The 22,468-nt window shown below is 41.5% G+C and overlaps 1 protein-coding gene, 1 long non-coding RNA gene and 1 pseudogene across 8 annotated transcripts in view; 2 read left to right on the top strand and 1 right to left on the bottom strand.

The window, feature by feature from the left end:
- The window catches only part of Kiaa2012 (KIAA2012 ortholog), a 110,953-nt gene extending 94,944 nt beyond the window's left edge, over positions 1-16,009 (bottom strand). For 2 of the 7 annotated variants that reach the window (XM_074071428.1, XM_074071430.1), the window contains exons 1-2: positions 14,822-16,006; positions 13,372-13,653 (exon numbers count right to left, since the gene is read on the bottom strand). In XM_074071428.1, coding sequence (XP_073927529.1) covers positions 13,372-13,653; positions 14,822-14,905 — 366 coding nt within the window. In that variant the 5' untranslated portion in view covers positions 14,906-16,006. Of the gene's footprint in view, positions 1-13,371; positions 13,654-14,821 lie in introns of those variants that run through there. The other 5 variants (XM_074071431.1, XM_074071432.1, XM_074071433.1 and 2 more) reach the window with 5 other exon arrangements.
- The window catches only part of LOC141422618 (uncharacterized), a 123,340-nt gene that overhangs the window by 46,598 nt on the left and 54,274 nt on the right, over positions 1-22,468 (top strand). The gene's annotated exons all lie outside the window — the stretch shown is intronic.
- Positions 8,102-8,506, top strand: LOC109683715 (small nuclear ribonucleoprotein G pseudogene; annotated as a pseudogene).

Raw genomic sequence — 22,468 nt, 5'->3', positions numbered from 1 at the left:
CATTGTGGGTAAATCAATAACTAAATAAACGAACAGTTTCAATCCCAGCCTCACCATTTCTCAATCGCCTCAGTTACAGAACCTTATCAGTAAGACTCACATGATAACCTACCTTTCGGGTCTTTTTGATGGTGTCAGTGAAATCATGTAAGTTAATTGTGTCTCACTGAGGCTGCTTCTGGCAAGGTGAGAGGGTTTTTCTCCTCACTCCTGTTCTCCATGCCTGCCTACCTTTCGTATGTGAACATGTTTCCAGTCTCCCAATATTGCTGATGGGATGTCCCCTAATGGATCATGAGGAGAGTGCACTGAAGGAGACTGAGCACACCTTTGACATCCAGCCCCACCCTGCTGAGCCTGTGTCCTTAGACAAGTTAACTACTTCTCTGAGGAATTTTGTTGAATGTCTTCAGTGGAAGGATTGGGTGAGCTGAGTTACATAAAGTATGTGCTCTATTCTTCTAGTAGGTGGTCAACAAATATTTGCTCTTTCTTCTTTCCATTGTCTAGGATGTGGGAGGCTATGTTAATTGCACAATGCTTCATCCTCTAGTTTCTTTTTAGTAACAGAACCCCCAATTTTTCATTACAGATCCCCTTTCCAGATACTTGCTTTCCCAGACTTCAGTGCACCTTGGCGTGACCATATGACCCAATCGTAGAGACCCAAGGGGAAGCTCTGGGAGCTTCTGAAGAACCTTGGCTTCCCCAGAAAAGGGACAGCTATGCAGGGGTGACTTGCTGGCCTTCTTCTTTCTGCTTTGACTTGAGCTGTGACCTTTGGAATCAGGGGGCCATTCCACTGAAGGCCTCTTTTGCATACATTGGAACTTCATTTCTAAATCTTTGCTTTAGCTGACTTCTACCTGAGTGCAGCAAGGTTCAGCTCTTCTGAGATGCTGTGACCCCTGTGCACACAGTGCGATGTACTGTTTAACTCTGAACAAGAGCCCCTTGTCTCTTGCTGGTTGGTGTTTCTAAAGCATTGCTTGGTTCTGGAGCTTTCCTGGGCAGTTTGCTAGAGGTCCAGGAGGTACCAAGAAGAGTTAGGGAAGCCCTTGTGAGAATCTGGGCTATTTACATATTTCTTTGCTTAGCATTTGAAAGCTGATCTTCCACTGTATTAATTTCCTATGGCTGCTATAACAACTCACATTTAGAGGTTAAAATGGTGCAAATGTATTATCTTACTGTTCCAGCAGTTAGAAGGTTGAAAGGAGTCTCACTGGGCTAAGATCAAGGTGTCCACAGGTCTTTGTTCCTGCTGGAAGCTCTGGGGCAGAATTGGATTCCTTGCCTTTTCTAGCTTCTAAAGGCCCCTGCATTCCTTGACTTGTGTCTCCCTCCTCAAAGTCAGCAACATTGGGCTGAGTCCTTCTTGTGCCACTATCTCTCTGGTTCTTCCTTTTGATTCCTTTTCCCACTTTGAAGAATATTTGTGATTACATTGGCTGCACCCAGACAATCTAAAATAATCTTCCCATTTTAAGGACATCTGGCCTCATGAGCTTGCACTTATCTATAATCTTAGTACTCAGGAGGCAGAGACAGGAGGCTTAAGAGTTGAAGGCCAGCCTGTGCTACATAGCAAGACCCTACTTCAAAAAACAAAAACAAAAAATGAAAAAAAAACCAAGGGCTGGGAATATAACTCAGGGGTAGAGCATTTGCTTAGTGTGTGCAAGGCCCTGTTCAATCCCCAGCACTGGGCGGAGGGGGTGAAAGGACATTTGATTAGCAACTGGAATGTGTGCAGGGGGAGGACACATATACATTATTTTGCCTACTACAACCTCTTTAGATTGTTTCCTAATTTCTCTTGGTAATCTCTCAAGTGACACCTGTGAAGCTGGTTGATAATGTCATATCTTGTTGAATGATTTCAAGCACTCATGGAAGTCCAGATCTACCAAAGAGACCAATCAGGGTGAAATCTATTTGCCTGTTTCCAATGTCCTGAATATTTTAAGTAGAAACAACAAGATACAAGAGACCATGTATAGAATAATTACAACTTCACAAAAATATACCTTATGTATGTAGAGTTATGGTGGAGAGAGTGGAAAAAAGCAATTAAAATGCTAATAATGGCAATAGTAGGCTGCAGAGCCTACGATTACAGATAACTTTTTAAATAAAATCAGTTTTAGTAATATGGCTAGATTGCATTTATAAGTAGGAAATAAGTTAAAAATTAACTATTCTTATTATACCTACCCTCTTCTCATCCGTATTTCTGTAGTCCTTCCCCTCCCCAACAGCTTCCTACAGCTAGCCACCCACTCAAAATTCCTATAAAAATAAAGGAAGATAGAAGGGAGCCTGGGAGGGAGTTCCTGGAATGGGGAAATAAACTTGACAGCAGAAGGCTGGTGCGATGGTTTCAGATTGTCTCCCTTCCTTGTTTTTGCCAATCAATTCCAGCTCCAGGTTTCTTCTGAGACAAGCAATTACTATGCACAGAAGGACCTGTTAGCCACATCTCACTTTAAAGTGGGAATTGTTGGGCCGGCTATAGGCCTGTCAGGCCTACACAGGTACAGGAATGAAGGGGACCCCAGGTACCCAACCCTACCCTCCCATTGGTTGTCCTGTTCACTTTCCCCAGTGCTGCAGGATGGAAGGAGGTGGTAGGGCCCGTGCTCCTGCTCAGAAGATGTGGGTATCAGGGTACCAGAGTCCCTGGGAAGGTCAGAAAGGCCTGAGCAGCCAGCTGCCACCCTACTGCAGAGGCCCAGAAATCCCAGTACCAGCAGGAAAAGCCCTCCACAATTCAACTCTCACCCACTTCTCCAGGTACATTTCCAGCTGTGAGCCCCTCCTGGTAATTACCCTTGCTTGTTAGAGCCCCTGCTCGCCTGTGACTGAAGGTCTCTCTCCACTTATTTTTACCACCAAACTGCTCAAATTCTACCTCTCCAAGAAGCCACTCTAGATTTTCCCGGTCAGAAGCAGTCACATCAATAGGACTCCAAAAGCACAGGCAACAAAAGCAAAAATAGACAAATGAGATTATCTCAAAAATAAGAAGCTGCTATACAGTAAAAAAACAATCAATGAAGTGAAGAGGCAATCTACAGAAAGGGAAGAATTTTTGCAGACTCTTTATCTGACAAAGAATTAATATCCAGAATACATGAGGGATTAAAAAAAAAGTTGATTAAAAAGTCCAGATACAAAGAAAATTTTTTTTCTTTTGTGGTACTGGGGCTTGAACTCAGGGCCTACACCTTGAGCCACTCTACCAGCCCTTTTTTGTGATGGTTTTTTTCCAGATAGAGTCTCTTGAACTATTTGCCTGGGGCTGGGGGGGTGAGTGTTGGGGAGGCGGTGCTCAGAACCTCGATCCTCCTGAGCTCTGCCTCCTGAATAGCTAGGATTACAGGTGTGAGCCACCAGCACCCAGCTTGAAAGACAAATATTGCATGTTCTCTCTTATATGTGGATGCTAAAAAAATAAAAGTAGACCTGAATGTAGAACAGTGACTATTGGAGTCTGGAGAGGGAGGAGAACTAGGGAGAACAGGTAACAGGTACCAAAACACAGGTAGAAGGAATAAGTCCTAGTGTTCTACATCATGGTGGTGGGGTGACTACAGTTTACAATAACCTCTTTTATGTTTTGTGAATGACTAGGAGAGGCTTGAAGGCTTCAAAAATGATAAGGAGATGGAAATGCCAATTATCTGATTTGATCAGCACAAATTGTATATGTGTATTGAAATATTACACTGTATTTCATAAGTATGTAGAACTATTATGTAGTAATAAAAAGGATTTTTTTTTTTGAGACAGGTTCTCGCTATGTTTTCCAGGCTGGTCTTGAACTCCTAGGCTCAAATGATCTCCCTACCTCAGCCTCCAGAGTAACTGGGACTATAGGTGTGGGCCACTGCAATGGTTTAATAAAAAATTTAAGAAAATGTTTAAGGAGATGGAAATGCTAACTACCCTGATCTGATCTTATGGATTGCATACATGTATCAAATTATCATACTGTACCTCATAAATATGCACAATTGAAATAATAACAAAATAAAGATTCAGTCAGAATCTCTACCTTTTTTTATACTTCCACAGTTTGTAAGAGAATTATAGTCCAGCTGTTTTCAGACTGCTTCACATCAAGTGTCAGTGGGACATAAATCTGCCTCGTGGCTGGATTGTATACTCCTGTTAGCGATTACCTAATCTCCCCTGCCACACCTTAGCAACTATCACACGCTCATCCAGTGGCTATCCGCATCTGCTATGTGTCAGGCATTGTTCTGGTGATGGCTAGTTAATAACTACATACTGATTGTTTGCTCAGTTGAATGGAAAGGCCTAATAATGTATGAACTTCACTGTGACCCCTGTTTTTTGAGGTGCTGGCTCCAGCCTGAAGTCCTTCTCTCAGGAGCATGGCTGGCATCTGTGTGTGCTGGCCAAGGCCAAGAATTACAAGCAGAGGGTGACTGCCCATTGTTGTCTCACCTGTGATATGACAAGCCCCAGCCCTGGCACTGCAAGGTGAATACAACTAGAGAGAGGTAGGAGAAGAGTTGGGAGGGGAAGAGATGAGAGGCCACTTGCAGCTGTGCCCAAAAAGACTTCTGCAGCTTCTGCCTGACTTCAGTCAGCCTGTGCACACCCCACACTCTCAGCCAGCCCTTTCCCTGAAGGTCTGATTGCAGGAATTCTGTGCAAATGATATATTCTCTCCAATTCATTGGTCACATACCAGGCCATAAAGAAGAAAATCATGAAGTGGTCTGAATTTTCTCACTAATGCAATGTTATAACAAGTTTTGACTCTTGAACAAACCATCTAGCATCAAAATTTTGAACAGCCACATGCCACAAACATGAAGGTATACAGCTAAAATTGCAAGAAACAAAAATTAAGCTCTAAATTCCTGTAAGAGAATGGAAACCCACCTGGGTTTGACTCTAGTCTCAGTGTCTTACCTGTTGTGTGACTATTGAAAAATTTCTTATCTGTCTCTCAGTTTTTTTAACCTATCAAACAAAAATGACAGAAGTATATTTCATACATGAAAAATATTGAAGTTGAGCGTAACCTTACATCATATAGAAAAATTATCTCAAGATGGGGCAAAGACCTAAACATAAGAGATAAAACTAAAAATTCTTGGAAAGAACATGAGAGGAAATCTTCATTGCGTTGGATTTGGTGATGCTGTCTTGGATATAACACCAAAAGAACAGAAAAAAAAAAAAAAGAAAAAAATAGACAAGTTGGACTTCATCAAAATAAAAAAAAAAAACTTCTGTGCATCGAAGGACATTGTTAACAAAGAGAAAAAAGTAACCCACAGAATGAGAGGAAATCTTTGCAAATTTATATCAGATAAGGATTAGCATCTTGAATATTTAAGAACTCTTACATTCAACAAGAACCAAACAACCCAAGCTGAAAATGAGCAAAGGACTTGAATAACTATTTCTCCAAAAAAGATACACGAATGCAAACAAGCACCGGAAAAATTGCTTAATGTCACTTATGATTAGGGAGACACAAATAACACTGTGATGAGCTATTTCCTCACCCCCATTAGGATGGCCATTATAAAATTAAAAAACCAGAAACCTCGTGTTGATGAGAATGTGGAGAAATTGGAACACTTGTGCATCACTGGTATAGGAGTAACATGGTATAACAACCAAGGAAAAGTATTGCCTGGAAAAGTCAAAAATAGAATTACCATATTATCTAGCAATTCCACTTCTGGATATATACACAGAAGAACTGAAAGCAGGAACATGGAGTGATATTTGTATGCTCATGTTATTAAGGCATTACTCACAATAGCCAAAATTTGAATGCAACCCAAGCATCCTTTAATGGATGAATGGATAAACAAAACGTGGTATACACACACAATGGAATACCATTCCATTTTAAAAAGGGAGGAAGTTTTGATACATGCTACAACATGAATGAAACTTAAAAACATTATATTAAGCAAAATAAACTAGACACAAAGGGTAAACACTATGATCCCACTCTTGTGAGGTGCTTAGAGCAGTCAAATACATACAGACAGAAAGTAGAAAGGTGGATGCCAGGGGCTGATGGCAGGGAAAAATGGGGTGTTAATGTTTAATGTTTTATAAAATTAAAAAATTTCTGAAAATGGATGGTAGTAACAGTTGTACACGATGTGAATATATTTCATACCACTGAACTGTTCATATAAAAATGGTTAAAATGGTAAATTCTATGTTATATATATTTCAGCAAAATTAAAAAAGAATAGTACATACCTTATAAAGTTGTCACGAGGGTTAAAAGAGTTAAGTTAAAATGATTAGAATGGTGACTGGTATAATAGTAAAATCTGGGTGTTAATCCTTAGCAGACATTTCTTCTGTTAGTTATATAAGGAAGCTGATGGACGAAGAAGATAAAGCCTAGAAACATACAAGTCTACTGGGTCATATGTATGGCGTAGTAGGAAAATGATATCTATAACGCAGACTGATTTTAATGAAAATCTGATGGGCTTTCTTAGAATTGTCAAGGGTTAGTTTAAGGAATGTATTGGAAGACTCAGATTTTTATATTATTTTATTTTTTTACAGATACTGTTTAAGCTGGGGAGATACATTTTTCCTGTGAGGCACAGGGAGTCTTCAAAATCAGGCCCTCAAGGGGTTAAGAGAGAAGGAGCTTTGGAATCAGTTGTCCAGGGTCCAGTTCTACCTCTGTGGCTTAGATGTGTGATTTGTCAAGTCCCAGTTTTTCCTCCTTTAAAATGAAGGTGGTGTTAGCACCCAGCTAATAGGCTTGAACAGATGGAGTGACATTATTCTACAGATAAAATGCCTGGCACACAAGAAGCACTCAGTAAGTGTTAGTGTTATTGACATTACCTTTGAGCTCATAGGCTGGGTTGATCATGTTCCTCTGATCTTTCTTATATCTAAGTTTATCACAGCCTCTAAATACCACAAAAGGAATATAGACACTCTGTCTCCCTTTCATAGCTCTGCTGCCTCTTTAACAATGTTGATAGCCATCAGATCACTTCTCACCTCTGAGGAACACAATCAAACAAGTATCAGGTTATTGATCAGGACTGGCAAAGGGAACTTCCATTCATTCTCCTGATCTTTGACTGAAAGAGTAATAGGTAATTTATATTTCTTCCTCAAATTCTGTATTTTCTTACTTTGTCTGATGAGCCTATACTATGCCTCAGATGGAAAATAAGCTTGATTCAAATATATATTTCTCACAATATTTTCTTATTCAATAAAATAGCAACCTGAAGGTGTCTACATGGGCTAGACATCGGTTGATTACAACAGCTGAAGAACTGAGTGCCCTGAGTATTAGAACATGGGGAGAAATTAGGCAGGATAGATCCACATGTGTGGCTCGACTCAGGAGATCAAGGCTGACCACACTTTTAAATGTAACTACATTTATAAGAGAAATAGTGACAGTAATACAATCTTGAGTGAAATCTGCTATAGTTATTTAAATCTTGTTATCCCTTAATGGGATAGAGAAATGACATGCCCTGTGAGTTGAATTTTAAAACAGATTATTTTTAACACAGTACTTTAATGTTTCATTATTGGACATTACCATGGTTTTAATATTAGTGTATCCTAAAAATTCACATGTCAGAAACTTACTCTTCTAATCCATACGTTAATGTTATTTGGAGGTGGGGCCTTTGGGAGGTAATTAAGATTAGATGAGGTGACGAGGGTGGAGCCCTCCTGATGGCACTAGTGGCTCTGTAAGAAGAGGCTGAGAGACCTAAGCTAGCATGCTTCCTCTGTCTTGCTATTTGATGCCATCTGCCATGTTATGATGAATCAAGAAGACCCTCGCCAGTGGAGTAGTTACCTGTGATGGCTCTTGGACCAACCAGCTTCTAGACATTCTGTTTTTTATAAATTACCCAATATGTTATATTCAGTTATGGCAAGAGAAAATGGAATGAGACACACAGTTGAAAAACATCACTAGATTTAGAAAATTCTACAAATTTTCGAGTAGACCTATTTGAAAATTACTTAGTATTTTCAATTATTTGAGAGGCACTTAAGAATTATGCCAACTTCAAGAGCATCATTTTGGCTATCATTTAAAAACTACCCTGAGACACCATGAGTAAAGCACACCCTCCCAAGCTAAAAAAATTTATGGACAAGAAGTTGTCATTGAAATTAAATGGTGGCAGACATGTCCAAGGAATATTGCGGGGATTTGATCCCTTTGTGAATCTTGTGATAGATGAATGTGTGGAGATGGCAACTAGTGAGCAACAGAACAATATTGGAATGGTGGTAATACGAGGAAATAGTATCTTCATGTTAGAAGCTTTGGAACGAGTTTAAATGATGACAGTTCAGCAGAGAAATCCACGTGCCCTCTCCAAAGGGCCTGTTTAACTATGAAGTAAAAATTGTGTTGTGTACATTTTCATATTAACCTTTTTGTTAAATAAGCTTTTGTAATAGTCAAAAAAATAAAAAATAAAAAATAAAAACTACCCTAACTGGAGGTGTGGTTCAAGAGGTAGAGCCCCTGCTTAGTGAGCGTCTGCTTTGCAAGCATAAAGCCCTAAGTTCAAACCCCAGTTCTATTAAAAACTACCCTAAATTATAACTATCTGGGTTTTGTAGCTATTTGTCTCCTAAGTCTGGAGGCACTGAATGAATGAATACTTTAAGAAGAATAATTTTAACTTTAGGAAGGTTGAATTTCCTTTGGCTTAAAAAAACAAAAAGAAATGAACCAACAATCAAGGAACATATCTGCATGTATGTAGCAGTCTGAGAAGGCTGACATCTAATCTCTTGGTTTGATATTTAGCTTTGCTCTTTAGGAAGCTGGACCATCAGGAAAGTTACAGAGTGGGTGGATGCTGAGGTATAAATTCCAGAGATATCACCATCTGTGTGCCATCAGACTCATGCACAGAACCGGAGATGCTGTAAGACGCTTTAAACATTGAATTGCACCTCCTGCAGCAGCCATGATTCTCTCAGTTTTGAGGCGGGAGGCCCAGGTTCCTGATTCTTGGTTCAGACAGCATAGATCCTTCTGTAAGGAGCACTACCGTATTGGTGAGCCCGCCTCCATCCTTGCTTCCCTCCCCATTTGCCTCTTTTACTTTGAGCCTGGTGTTTTTAACTCTTTACCTAGCCTATATGGGCAAGGACATACTGACCCCAAGGAAGACAGTGTGGTAATTAGTGGGCTCAATTGGTGGGCACAGTTTGCTAGGCAAGAGCTCTACCACTGACCTATGTCCCAGCCCTCAGCATAAGTTGCTATTCTGTTTCTCTTCCTCTTCCTCCCTCCTGGATCTCTGTCTACCTCCTTCAAGCCCATAGGCTCTTAGTTCTTTTTAAAAATTCCATAGTTTTAAAAATAATGTCTGGTAAAAAGAAATGTATAAATAAAAATATGATTTGTAATCCTACCACCTGTGCTTAACCCACAGTGAAAATTTCTGTGTATCCTTCTGAGAATGTGGAATTAATTTTTTAAAAATTTGATTATAATCTGGGTGCTGGCAGCTCACGCCTGTAATCCTAGCTACTCACAAGGCAGAGATCAGGAGGATTGGGGTTCAAACCTAGCTTGGACAAATAGCTCACAAGACCCTACCTTGAAAAAACCCATCACACAAAGGGTCTGGTGGAGTGGCTCAAGGTGTAGGCCCTGAGTTCAAACTATAGTACCTCAAAAAAAATTTTTTTTATTACATTAGGGAAGCAATGTTTTCTACATTGCCTGGTCTGGAAGTTTGTTGTAGTGGTCTATGTGATTGTATAGTCTTGAGTGAATTGCTCACTCTCTGTGCCTCAGTTTCCTTGTCTTCAAAATGGATGATGAGATAATATCTCACCCAGGATTGTTTGAAAGCATAAATGAATTATACTAGCCAGGTGTGGTGGTAGAAACTTGTAATCCCTGAATTCAGGAGTAGAGATAGAATGATCATCAATTTGAGGCCAGACTTGGTTACATAGTAAATTCAAGGCCAGGCTGAGCTACATAGTGAGAACTTGTCTTAAAAACTCAAGGGGTGGGGATGTAGCTCAGTGATAAAGCACTTGCCTAGCATATCTAAGGCCCTGGGTTCAATCCCTGGCACTGTAAAAAGAAATAAACAAATAAACTACTTATACTTGGAAAGCAGTGTCAGGAACATGGTAAGTACTCAAAAATGTTAATGAAGTTGGCATCTTTATTTCCCATATACGAATACTATTTTGTAACCTGTTTAAAAAAAGATACTGTGAACATTTTCTCATGCTATTTATGACTAATACATGACTTGTTGCCTGACCCAAAATCTATTATATGATTGTACCATAAATTATTTCATCAATGTTCCATTGTGGCACATTAATAGTTTTCAGTGTTTTGCATAGTAATAAATAACCTGTTGTAGACATTTTGGACATAATTGTTTTGGGTGTATCTCTGTCTATTTCCTAGGGTAAGTTCTAAAAGTAGAATGCTGAGTCAAAGGGTATCAGCCCTCTTCAGGCTTTTGCCAAAATGCCCTCTAGAAATACCATGTGAATTTGTGCTCCTAATGCATGAGACTTCTATTTCCCCTTAGCCTTCCTGGCCCTGGGTGTTATGATTTTGAAAGTTTCTTGACAGTTTACAGTCTTCCTAATCACATGATGCTCTCTATTTCCCAAAGCTGTCCTCTACTAAATTGCTCATTTTCTTTAATCCCAAATCCCTTTGAGCTATTTCCCCTTCTCTTTAAAGCTACTATTCATTCTAATATTAAATTCCTGCCCAGTTACTATTCTTAACCATTTCCTTCCTTTCTAATTTCTTCACAATTTCCCCTCTACCCAACTGGAGTTAGATTTATAGTGTTCTGGTTTGTACAGGACTGAGCTATGAATTTATTAGATGAATGTCAGAAGATGGGAACTTTTTCATTGGTCCAAAATCTAACCCTAAATGAAGCTATACCCAAAGGACTGATATACTTTATAAATTAGTAAGATCCTGTTGCCCATAGAATTTAGCAATAAGGACATGCATCTGAAAGCTGGGAAAGGTGTTCTTACTCTAGCAAGTAAATTAGTCTACATAACAGTCAGTGTCTAACCAGGAAAACAGAAACTAAGTATTAAACACAGAGGAATTCAATGTAGGGGATTGGTTACTTGGGTGCTTGGAGAGCTCAGAAGTCAAACAGGTACTGAGTCAACATTGGAATTAGTTACTTCAGGAAGCCCATGTCACTCCTAGGCTAGAGAGACAGAGATGTTGGTGGGGTCACTTGGAAGAACCTGGGGCAATCATGGACCTGTCTGTTGGGAGAAGGACCACAGAGGTGATGCACGTGTTTCTTGTAGAAGGAAAAAGTACCCTGGTTTTCTCCTTCTCCCTTCCCAATCTCTTCCCAACGTCTTCCACTGCAAAACTCAATCAGGAGTCAGTTGATATGTTTGTGGACTTGTACATGTCCCATGGTCAGCCATCTTTTGATACAGAGTAGAGCAGAAAAGTGTGGAAGGGATCTGAGGGCAAACAGGCCAAGGCCACAACAGCCTTGGAGTCTCTTCAAGTCCACAGACAACAGGACACAGTACATTCGTGTTGGCTGTGGGTATGTAGGCAGTCCCTGGTTTGAACACTGGCTCTGTCATTTACTAGCTCTTTGTCTTTGGCAAGCCAATAAAACACCTTTGAGCTTTAGTTTCCTCACCTATGAAAAGGGGCAGAATGCCTGTGATCCCAGCACTCAAGAGGCTGAGGCAGGAGGTCATGAGTTCAAGGCCAGACTGAACTACATAGTGAGATCCTGTCTCAAAAAAAGGGAGGAGGCTAAGAAAAACCATATCTTACAGGGTCATTATAATGATTAAATAAAATAATAGCTATAAAATCACAGTAAGTGTTCCATAATAATTGGTTTCCTTTCATTCAAGAATTTATGATTTCAAGGCAAAGGACAACAGGGCATTTGGTCTAGGACAGTAAGAATCTCTACTTTTAGCCGGGCGCTGGTGGCCCAGCCTGTAATCCTTACTACTCAAGAGGCAGAGATCAGGAGGATTGCAGTTCAAAGCCAGCCCTGGGCAAAAAGTTCTGCGAGACCCTATCTCAAAAAACCCTTCATAAAAAAGGGCTGGTGGAGTGGCTCAAGGTGAAAGCCCTGAGTTCAAGTCCCAGTACTGAAAAAAAATCTCTACTTTGGAAAAGGGGACATGGGCAGAAAAGTTTTCTGCTTGGGGTGGGGATAGGTGATAAATTGCCCAAAAAATGATGATGGGAGATGAATTAAGAAACATTGAAAGTGTCATGCATGGCTGATTCATTCATTCTACAAACATTCATGATTTGACATAGTCCCTTGTCATGGAGATCCGGGATGGCAGGTAGTCACAGAGACTAAATTTCAGTGCATGATGGTATGGGAACATTTGCAAAGGAGGGATCTGTGGGCATTTCTGCCTAGGGAAGTAGGAGAAGGCCCTAGGGAGGGGATGATTCTTAGCAGTATTTTGAAGGATTGGATAGGAATTAGTCAGCTGTACAGAATGTGCAAAAATGTAGTCATAAAATGTGAGCTAGTCACATTGGTGGGGGTACTTGAAAGGCCCATGGTAGAGGTGGTGGTAAGAACAAGTGGGAGATATGGTTAGACAGGGAAGAGGAGGCCAGTGTGTGAAGGCCTGGTGTTGAAGCTAATGACTTTATTAGTCAATAGAGACCTTTAAACCAGGGAGTAACCCACTAGCTCTAATGTAGCATTTCATAACTTTTATCTGCTCAGGCTGTCTTATGGTCTCAGCCACAAGCTGATGTATGCAGCTATATAAAGCAGGAGCTGTGTGTGCATCTCACAAGACATTAGAAAGTATAAATTAGAAAATAAGCACAGGGGTTTTCCCTTAATATTAACTGTAGAATGGAAAAAATCATTAGTGCTGCAGATGCTGAAGGGCTTACAGTAAATATTCAAAATGTTCTACTTTTCATTTCCACAAAGCCAAGTATATCAGAGGCAGAATGATGATGCTTGTGGCTATGAGACAGGATTTCAAGGATTCTGATGAAATGTCTGCGGCCTGGATCTGTCTGAACGCTGAAAAAGGACTTTATGTTACTATAACTGAAAGGAAAATGTGAAATGATGATAACAGAACCATTTCTGCTTTCAGAGTCCTTTCCATGTATTATCTCCTGTAAGCCTTGTAGGTGTGGCAGAGAGGGCCAAGAGTGCAATCCCATTTTAGAGTTGAAGAATTGGAGGTCTTAGGGCTTCATATCTTCCCTAGAAGTCAAGAACTTACATCCAAAGCTGTGTAGACACAAACCCAGAGTCTTCCCCAAACCCAAGGGACTTTACTGCCTACCTGTTTCCTCCCATATGCCAAAATGGCTTCTTTGAGGTCTTGAAGTGTGTGCAGTTCAAGATCCAGCCTCTTTCTGTGACCTTTGAGGTAGGAGGGGCCTCTTCTCTCTTTGGGCGTCCAAGCTGATATGGCTAGGCCTTCTGAATAGAGGATCAGGGCCCCCTTTCTCGTGCTGAAGGTCTTAGGAAGAAAGAGGCTCCAGGAATGCTGGTTGGCTTTATCCTCGTCCTGGGGTTTGCTGACCAGAACATAGTCTTCTGGGGACTTCCAGTTCAAGTAATCCTGCAAGGGAAAAATATTGCCTAAGTCACTATACTTAGACAGCAAATACCACTTGTGCAAAGTGACGGTCTTTTCAGTTTCTAATTTTTTCTGAATTGCTCATGTGGAATTATAGAACACAACTACTTTTCTTAGCAACTGGCTTTTCGTTCCACAGCTCAAAATTAATAGAACACAGGCCATGGTTCTATTTTATTCCATACAACTTTCAAGAGAGCCGTTCATGGCTGGAGGCTTAAGTAGGGTAGAGGGTAGGTTATAAGCCAGTTAAAGTTTCCTGGTATGCAAGTAAGTAGTCAGAATTACCAAGGGCAGCAGATAACTTTGAAATTAGATCTGCACTCGTTGGCAGTTTAAATAGGAGAAAATCATTGCAACCCACCTCCGCTTCAGCTGTACACAGAGAGAATTTCTATACATTCCAGATGCTGTGTACATTACCTAATTTGGCTCTTTAGGAGCCTATAAAGTGGTTGTATACTTTGTAAGTAAATGCCATTGGTCATAGAGGTCCTTTGAAACTTTATATGTATTTTAACACAGTAAAGGTCAAAAATCATGACAAACTATCATGACAATAGAAGTCTCTGTATGACCTCAAAAATTTCAAAGTACCCCTGACGGATTTCATATTCCTGGCAGGATTCAAGAAATAAAATTCTAGGACAACAAGGGAATTTTGCCACTTCTTTAAACTCTTCTAAAATGAGATTTTTTTTGGCCCGTATTAAATATGAATCCTGTGGGTTGAATTCCAGAACGTTCAAGGAAGCCATTGAAATGGCGCGAACACACACAGCATTTCAACCGCAGAGCATGACTTCGAAAAACCAAACAACAGTCAGCTTGCCTAGAACCTAGGTGGGAATTCTGGTCTTGAACCAAACTATCCGAATTCCAGAGAATCTGGATTCTCCTTCAGTCTCAAGCAAAGGGAGACTGTAAGTCAGGGTACAAAGGGAAGAAAAGGGACCCTAGTGGCGATCTTAGGGTGTCAGGCAACACATTATCTTCTTGAATTTCATGAAGGAGGGAAGATCTACTCTTGTCCCCACCATCTCACGAGCTCACCACCAACACACACCAAAAAATGCCCAGTTCACCCCCATCGGAAAGACAGATTCCTCCCCCAAGCTCAAGTGAGCCTTTTTTCAGCTGTCACACTCACCTCTGGTTCAAAATAGACTTCCAATTTCTGTTTGTTCTGGACCAACTTCCCATGTCCCCGGCTCAGAAGAGAGAGAGCGAACATGCTTCCCCTCTGACCAGCTGCTCTCAAGGGCAGTTCATCTTGGTTTTGAAGGCTGAAAACTGGTCACACCTCAAGCTTTGCGAAGCTCCGAGGAGACCACAAACACTGGGCCTTTTATGAAGTACATTTTTCCCTCTTGCAGCAGCTTTTTAGTAACAACCAGCCACACAGTTTAGACAGTGTGCATCTTTGTGGAGAGGAAAAACATACTGCATGCCCAGACTCCTCAAGCCCGGGATTGTCTACTCTCTGGGCAGCCTCTCTCACCTCTCGGGCTGAGCCCTTGTTGTCCCCTGGTTCTGGTTGCTCTGTTACCGGCCGTGTGCATCTATGGATCTGGGCCACAGCAACCATCCTTTTCATTGTGCGAGGAGGTTGTTTCCTGGTTGCTATGGCAGCACAGTGAAATGAAGTCCCTTTAACACAGCCAAAGCAAGGCAGAGACTGCTGAGGGCAGTGTTCGTTCAGTGGCTGGGATGGGGGCAGGGGTTGTCCACTGGCCACTGAAAGGACCAAAATCACCTGTAATGTTTCCCTTGACTGTACCCCAGAATTCCCTGAACTGGACCTGAGTCTTCATTGTGGTGGTGGCTGCTTTGCCTGATGAATGAGAAAAACTGGGCTGCTCCATCCCCAGAGGGAAGGACTTTGAAAATGCAGATGGGGGACATTTTGTTTGTCACAATGACTGGGAACCACTACTGGCATTTGGCAAGCAGGGGCCTGGGATGCTAAATGTGGGGCAATATGTCTGTCCAGAATAATTAATTGTTCCCCACTGGAATGCCAGTAGCACCCTTTGAGAAACACTGCATGGCCTGAGCTGCTTGCTTCTCTTTGATGCTGGCACAAGACAAGAAGGAAGAGAGTCCAGGAACAAAAAGACCCCCTTGCTGGTGATCTAGGACCCTGCCTTGGCTTGAGAAAACAAGCTGCCCTGCCATCTGTCAGCTTGTGGGAGTGCCCCCTGCTGGTTGGTATTCAGAAGTGCAATAGGCTATAGCCCACTTATCCTGTAGTTCTCCCTCTGTGGTGCCTTCCCCTGGGACAGGCTCAACTCTTGTTAGGAAGAATTAGAGGTCATGCTGTGAAGTGAGATTAGGTTTATCATGGAGAATTAAGACAGTGATTGCAGAAGCTTAAAGCTGAATTTAGTCAAATCCACAACGAGGTAACACTTCACACCTACTAGGATGGCTATAAAACAAAACAAAAAAACAGAAAATTACAAGTGTTGGTGAGGATATGGAGAAACTAGAACCCTTGTGCACTGTTAGTGGGAATGTAAAATGGTGAAGCCTCTGTAGAAAATGGTATGGCAGTTCCTAAAAAAAAAAAATTAAACATAGAATTAACATACAGCCCAGTAATTCTGCTTCTACCCAAATGAAATTTCTGAAAGCAGAGTCTCAGTGAGGTATTTGTACACCTCATGTTCAGAGCGGCACTGTTCGCAAGAATCAAAACGTAGAAACAACTCAAGTGACCACTGATACATGAATGATTAAACAAAACGTGGCAGACGCATACAATGAAATATTTCTCAGCCTTAAAAAGGAAGGAAATTTAGATATATGCTACAACATTGATGTACCTTGAAGACATTGTGCTAAATGAAATAAGCCAATCACAAATATTGTAGGCTTCCACTTTTGTGAGGTACCTAGAGTAGTCAAATTCATAGAAACAGAAAGTAGAATGGTGGTGGCTAGGGGCGAGGTGGGGGAGGGGGAACATGCAAAGTCAGTGTTTAGTGGGTACAGAGTATCAGTTTGGAAAGATGAAAAAGTTCTGGAGATGGACTGAAATCATGCACCGAATTTCAGTGAATTATAAACTTAAAAATGGTTAAAATGTTAAATTTATGTTATGTATATTTTATCACCATTTAATTTTTTTCAAATGTATAGCAAAAAAAAAAAAATCCAAAAAAACTGAATTTAACGCATCATTGTGAAGTGACCCCCTCGCAGCAGTGCAACAATATCTCACAAAGCCAGGGTTCTAAATGATTTACAAGGGTCTTAGGCTACAGTTGGTATCTGCCTTCCCCTTCATCATTCCTTCAAAGTACAGAAGGACCCTTCACAAAAACATCCTGATCATTGTATCTGAGGCACAATTCCTGTTGGAGAAAACGAAGTACTCCAGGAAGAGAAGTGAATGAGTAGGTATGGTGGAAGCAGGGATGGTGGTGGGCCATGGTGGGCATCCTGGAAGGCCACGGAGATGAAGGATGCTCAAGTTGGCAGGAAGGTATGTAGTTTGCTGGGAAGATGTGAAAGGATGGTGAGGAAGGAAGAAGAAAAAGGACATTTCAGAGGCAGGGACAGGAAAATTTAGTTCTCTGGGGAAGGGATGACCTCTCTGGTGTGGCCAATGCTGCAGGTCATGGGGACCTAGAGAGACAGGGACTAGAGAGACAGGTTAGCTGGCCAAGACCATGAAATTGCATATACCCTGGATTTTATTCTTCAGGTAGGCTTTTCAAATCAGAGAGGTGATGTGATTCTGTCTGGGTTGTTAGGAAGATAACGCTGGGAAACTCAAAAGATGGATACAAGAAGGAATTCTTATCTCATGAACCCCTGGGAGAACTTTCAGGATTCCCAACCCAGGCTGTTTTTCCCTTGGATTTGAATGAACTTGTCAAATAGGTCAGGAATAATTACTGGCCATGAGACATAGAAAGGGAAACTCTGTGCCAGCTCAAGAAAATCTAAATCTTACAGTTTTGGAAATACCATTGACTAAAAGAGAAAGTAAAAGAAGAGTCAGAGAAACATGATGGAGTGATAGCAAAGGACCTGATGAGAACCACTGTCATTAGTTAAGGGTAACTCCAAGTTTCTCCAGTGGAAATTCTTTCTCTGAGCTCTGCTGACTTTGAAATGTGATCTTGCCTGCAAGTGGTGAATCAGGGCATCAGGAAGTGATTTTTCTGAGTCTAGGTTGAATAAGCATCTCATTTGGGAAAATACCCAGGTAACCAGGTGGCCTTCCCAAGGCTGGGTGCAAGGTGACCAGACCTCTTTAGGGTTGTAATCTGTGAATAGCTAGACCACAGCCCAAAGTGGGCCTCTCCTGAAATGTCGTGTTTACATCCATACTGTTTAATATGGACAATGAAAAGATCCACAGATCAATTAATAGACATTTAAAAGCATTTACTCAGTCCCCACAGCAGTTTATGGGAAGTACATTTAGAAAGCAATCGAGGGCATTGCTATTCTAAAGTGTTTGGGGATCCCGGATGAAAGGCTCTTGTAACTGGAAAGTATTTATAACTCAAGAAGAAACCCTCCACACCCATGTTACACAACACCAGCACCGTCCCCTGGCATGTCTGACCTGTCAGCCCATGCAGCTTGTCTGTTTAAATTGCACTGTAAAGTCTGTAGGGTGGAGACCTTATTTTTATAGTTTGTGAAGATCACAAATAGCCATGGCATTCTGAAAATAAGTAGAAACCACATGAAACAAACAAACAAAAAATGGATGCTATTCTATGTCCCCAGTACATTCAGGAACTTGTCCCTTGTTCCAAAACTCTTGGAGTAAATGGATGGCACTCTGGAGAAATGGTCTGGGAGATAGTGTGAGGATTTTCACCTCCTCCATTTATAAAGAAGTGCAATTGTGTTTTCTAGTGATTTTATTCACCTTCAGGAACATTCTATGAGAAGAACCACTGGTGTTGCTCTTGGTTTCTAAAGAGCAAAGACAAATGCACAGAAAGATTAAATGATTTGCACAAAGCCACCAAGTACACCAGAGGTAAAATGGGACCTTGTCCAAATTTGTTCCAACTCCAGTCTATTGTCCCACTTCTGCAATAGGCTATGGTAACTATTCATGAGAAGCTCCATTGTGGCTAAGATGCAGCTGTCAGAAAGCCATTATGACAGTGGCTACTTCAGCACCCCTCTTTAGCCATGGAGACTGGAGACTAGACCTCTGGTCTGGCTGCTAAGACTCCCTCTAAACACTCACATCTCACCAACCCTGCTTCTCTTGAAAATATAGTTGCAAATTTGTCTAGGAAATACAATTTTCAGCATCTTAGCCTCTTGTACTAGAGAGAAAGTGGAATGAAGTTTGACAAAGCCAGCCATAGTGATGTATCATAAACACCAAAGATGAATTGTAGGAGAGAGTTAAAATGAAAGCTTTTTGAAAATATGGGCTGGGTATATGACAAGCGGCATTTCCACTTGCTTGTGTTTTATCTCCCAACTAGACTAAAAGTCTTTGGAAGGTAGGAACTATATCTTATCGTCCACAGCCCTTCACACATATAGTAGCTGCTGAATGAATATTTATTTGTTGCTTGCTTTTTAACATGCTCAAGAGGTGGTAAGGGAGGGGGTGGGGGGAGGGGGAAGAAATGACCCAAACATTGTATGCACATATGAATAAAAAAAAAAAAAGATGTGTAATTGCCTTTGAGCCCATATGAAAAACACAGGAAAGAAGAGAATTAAGTCAAAGTCTGTTGTAGTAGCTAGTAGTTTATCTATCCATAGTACCAAGCTTAGACTTATAGGTTAAAGATACCAACCCACCCAAGCACTCAATAAACAAGGACTGAAAAGGCACCAACAAAACCAGCATGGGTGATGCAGCCCTCTAAACTTGTTGGAAGAAGCAGAAACTTGCTAAGGTTGACTGCGTGACTAGAGTGAATTTTTCATGTGGCCCAGAATAGATGTGAAAGAAGAAAGTGCAAAAAGCAATAAACAATACTCTAGAATCATAGAAAGGGAGAAAGTGTCAGTCTTGGCGCTCTACTCCTTTCTCTCCTTAGGTATAAATCATGGCCACATGGCCTGGCTAGTTTGGGGTGAGAGATCTATTTATTTTAGATCTTTTGAAGGGTTTGCTTTGGGAGTCTAAAATACTTGGTTATGCCTTTGCTTCAGGCTCTGTTTTATTAGTAGTAGCACTCACAGTAATCGCAAGCTTTTAAATTTATGGTGGGGAGATAGCAAGTTTGTAGATGAAATAAAAATCACACATTCTTGGTTCTTTCATAACATGAGGAAAAATTAACCGGTGTCTGGCCAGCAGCTCAGTACTGGGGCAAAAGTAACAAGGCTTTATAGGAACCAGTTAGGAGGGTGACAAGAGCAGGGATGAGTTTAGTTCTAAGGGGAGAATCTCAGAGTAGATGTCATGGATTGGACTATTTAGAACCATTGAACGTTAGGTTGAGAAGAGAGAATGTTTTATCTGTGTCATTGATTTAGTTGTGGGTTAGTTTTTCTTTTGATTTTCATTGATTATTGTTATAGTGACCTTTAATTAAAAAGTGAAATTATGTCAGGCACTGAGTGTCGTGCCTGTCACATAGTATGTACTCAATATATAGAAAATAGTGTATATCCCATGATTAGCATCCACATGAACTGTTTCCTTATTATTAGTGCATAGTAGTGAGGTTTTCCTGATGCTCTGAAAGTCCCTTCCTCACAGTAGGAAATCTTATGTATATTAACAATTGGTGACTGGATTATACAGCCAGACACTTTTCTGTCACCTGATTCCCAGCTCACTTTTTAAATTCTATGGTGAGAATAATTTATTTTCTAACTACCGCAGAGCAGAAATTGTGAATTGTCTGTTAATTATTTTAGAGAAATATTAATTTGATGTATCAAACGTTTCTTTTCAGGACTTAGCAATTGCATAGCCCAAATTCTCTTTCCACTACTTGTACACATTAGTGAGAGTTTGATGTTCAAATGAAATCCCCATGCTTGGCCCCAGGGGAGTTGGAACTGATATCTGAAGCAGAAGAAGTGGCACCAGGCAGCCTAGGTGCTTGGAGCACGTTCCCCTGAAGGCTCACATGTTGCCAGAGTCCACCATGTGAACCAAGGAGCCCCTGGCCCACAGGGAACTCACTGCCTGTGATTCGACCTGTCTGGTTTCCTGCAGGAAGGCACTCAGGTCCTTCTGATAACAGCTAATTTGTAAGAGATGGGTTAACCAGAGTGCTAGGAATGGTCCCCAGAGTCAAGGCTTTATTGGGGATTGATGGAAGAGGAAGAGGAGGAAGTGGGACAAGGTAGAAGCATGCAACCCCTGGGGGTAGGTCGGGAGGCCCCACAGTGGCTTGGCCATTCTCTCATTTTCCCAGAGAATCAGCTTGTGCCCATGCTCCTGGCCACAATCTAAATCAGGCACAGGCTGCCAGCCTCAGTTGGTCCCAGAGGCTCTGTGAGTGTACGTGTAAAGACGAGAGAAGCCATTCCTCTTCATCTTAACAAGCACGCCCGCCTGGGGCAGCCGACTCTGTCCTCCAGAGACCACTGGACCAGATAAAACTGGGTCTCAGTGAGTTGAAAGGATTCGTTATTGTCATAACAAGTGTGATCAGACATGAGTAGTGCCCTCTGCCAGCCTGTGCTCATGCCCATCTCTGAAGCCAACTTACCCTAAAGCAAGAGTGTGGGGCAATTGGCAGTGGAGACCATGTTTGAAATGGTCAATTCTATGGGAAGTACTGACGGGAGGGGTGACCTGACCTTTCAGATTTTACAATCCTCCTCCTCTTGACTCACCATCTGGTTGTGGTTAGGTGCACAAAGAGTTAACAGGTCTTGTAGGACTCAGCTGCCAAATATACTTATTGCTCAGTCCAGCACTTGCGGCTTGTATTCTTATGCTGCTGAAGTGGCCTGTTCATGGCATCTGGTTCCCTGGCAACAGCTTTCATTGGCTCGCTCAAAGCCCTTTCTTCTTAAGAAAGCTCCTACTGAGACACCCACCACCACTACTAATCACCATCTTCACTCTGTGTTTAGGATGCAGCTGGTATGAAAAATAGCATCTGTGGATGTAAGACTGTAAGCTTCACCCGGGTGGACTACACCTGCTTTGCAATGGTCTTTCACAGGTCTAGTTGAAAATGACCTGCTTTTCCACTGGGACAGAGGGAAAGGCTGGGCCACAGAGTTTCCCAGAGCTGGAGTTCTTTGTTCGGCAAAAATCCATAAGTCCCTATGATTCATGACTGGCTGATTCCTGGGCTGATCTGTGATATAACTGCGGGCTCTGTGCTCTGACAAGGGGCGTGGTGGAGCTGAGGTTGCTCAGACAACGAAATCCAGATTGTGGAAGGCTTGTCCCCCATCAACAGCAAGCTGGGACACAGTTGGCCTCCCTCAGAACCCGAGGGGTCTGGCGGCTGCTTCCTTCTCCAGGACGTCTGAGATGCTCCAGTTTGGAAAAAAGAACAGTTGACTAGGTTCTCTAACAAAGATGGGAACTCTTACAGAGAACTCTCAGACTTACTGAGGATCACTTTCTGTGCCCTTGTTTTGTCTGAGGAATGAATAAAATGTAAAGCAATGAAGTAGAATTGAGAAAAAAAGGTGAGCTATTTTGGTTCACCGGTGTCAATCCATTTCATTCTTTCTTTTTTCACACTAAATTTTATTTAACACTGTTATACTTGCAGAAATCTAAGCACATAGCATAATCAGGAAATAAAAATGTTCCAAATTGAGTTATCTTTATAAAATGTTGAATTTTGGCCTCGCCACCCACTCCAGGATA

The sequence above is a fragment of the Castor canadensis genome, chromosome 4, assembly GCF_047511655.1.
Source record: "Castor canadensis chromosome 4, mCasCan1.hap1v2, whole genome shotgun sequence".
Taxonomy (NCBI): domain Eukaryota; kingdom Metazoa; phylum Chordata; class Mammalia; order Rodentia; family Castoridae; genus Castor; species Castor canadensis.
Note: the sequence above shows the minus strand (reverse complement) of the source record. Positions and strands in the feature narration are given on the sequence as shown.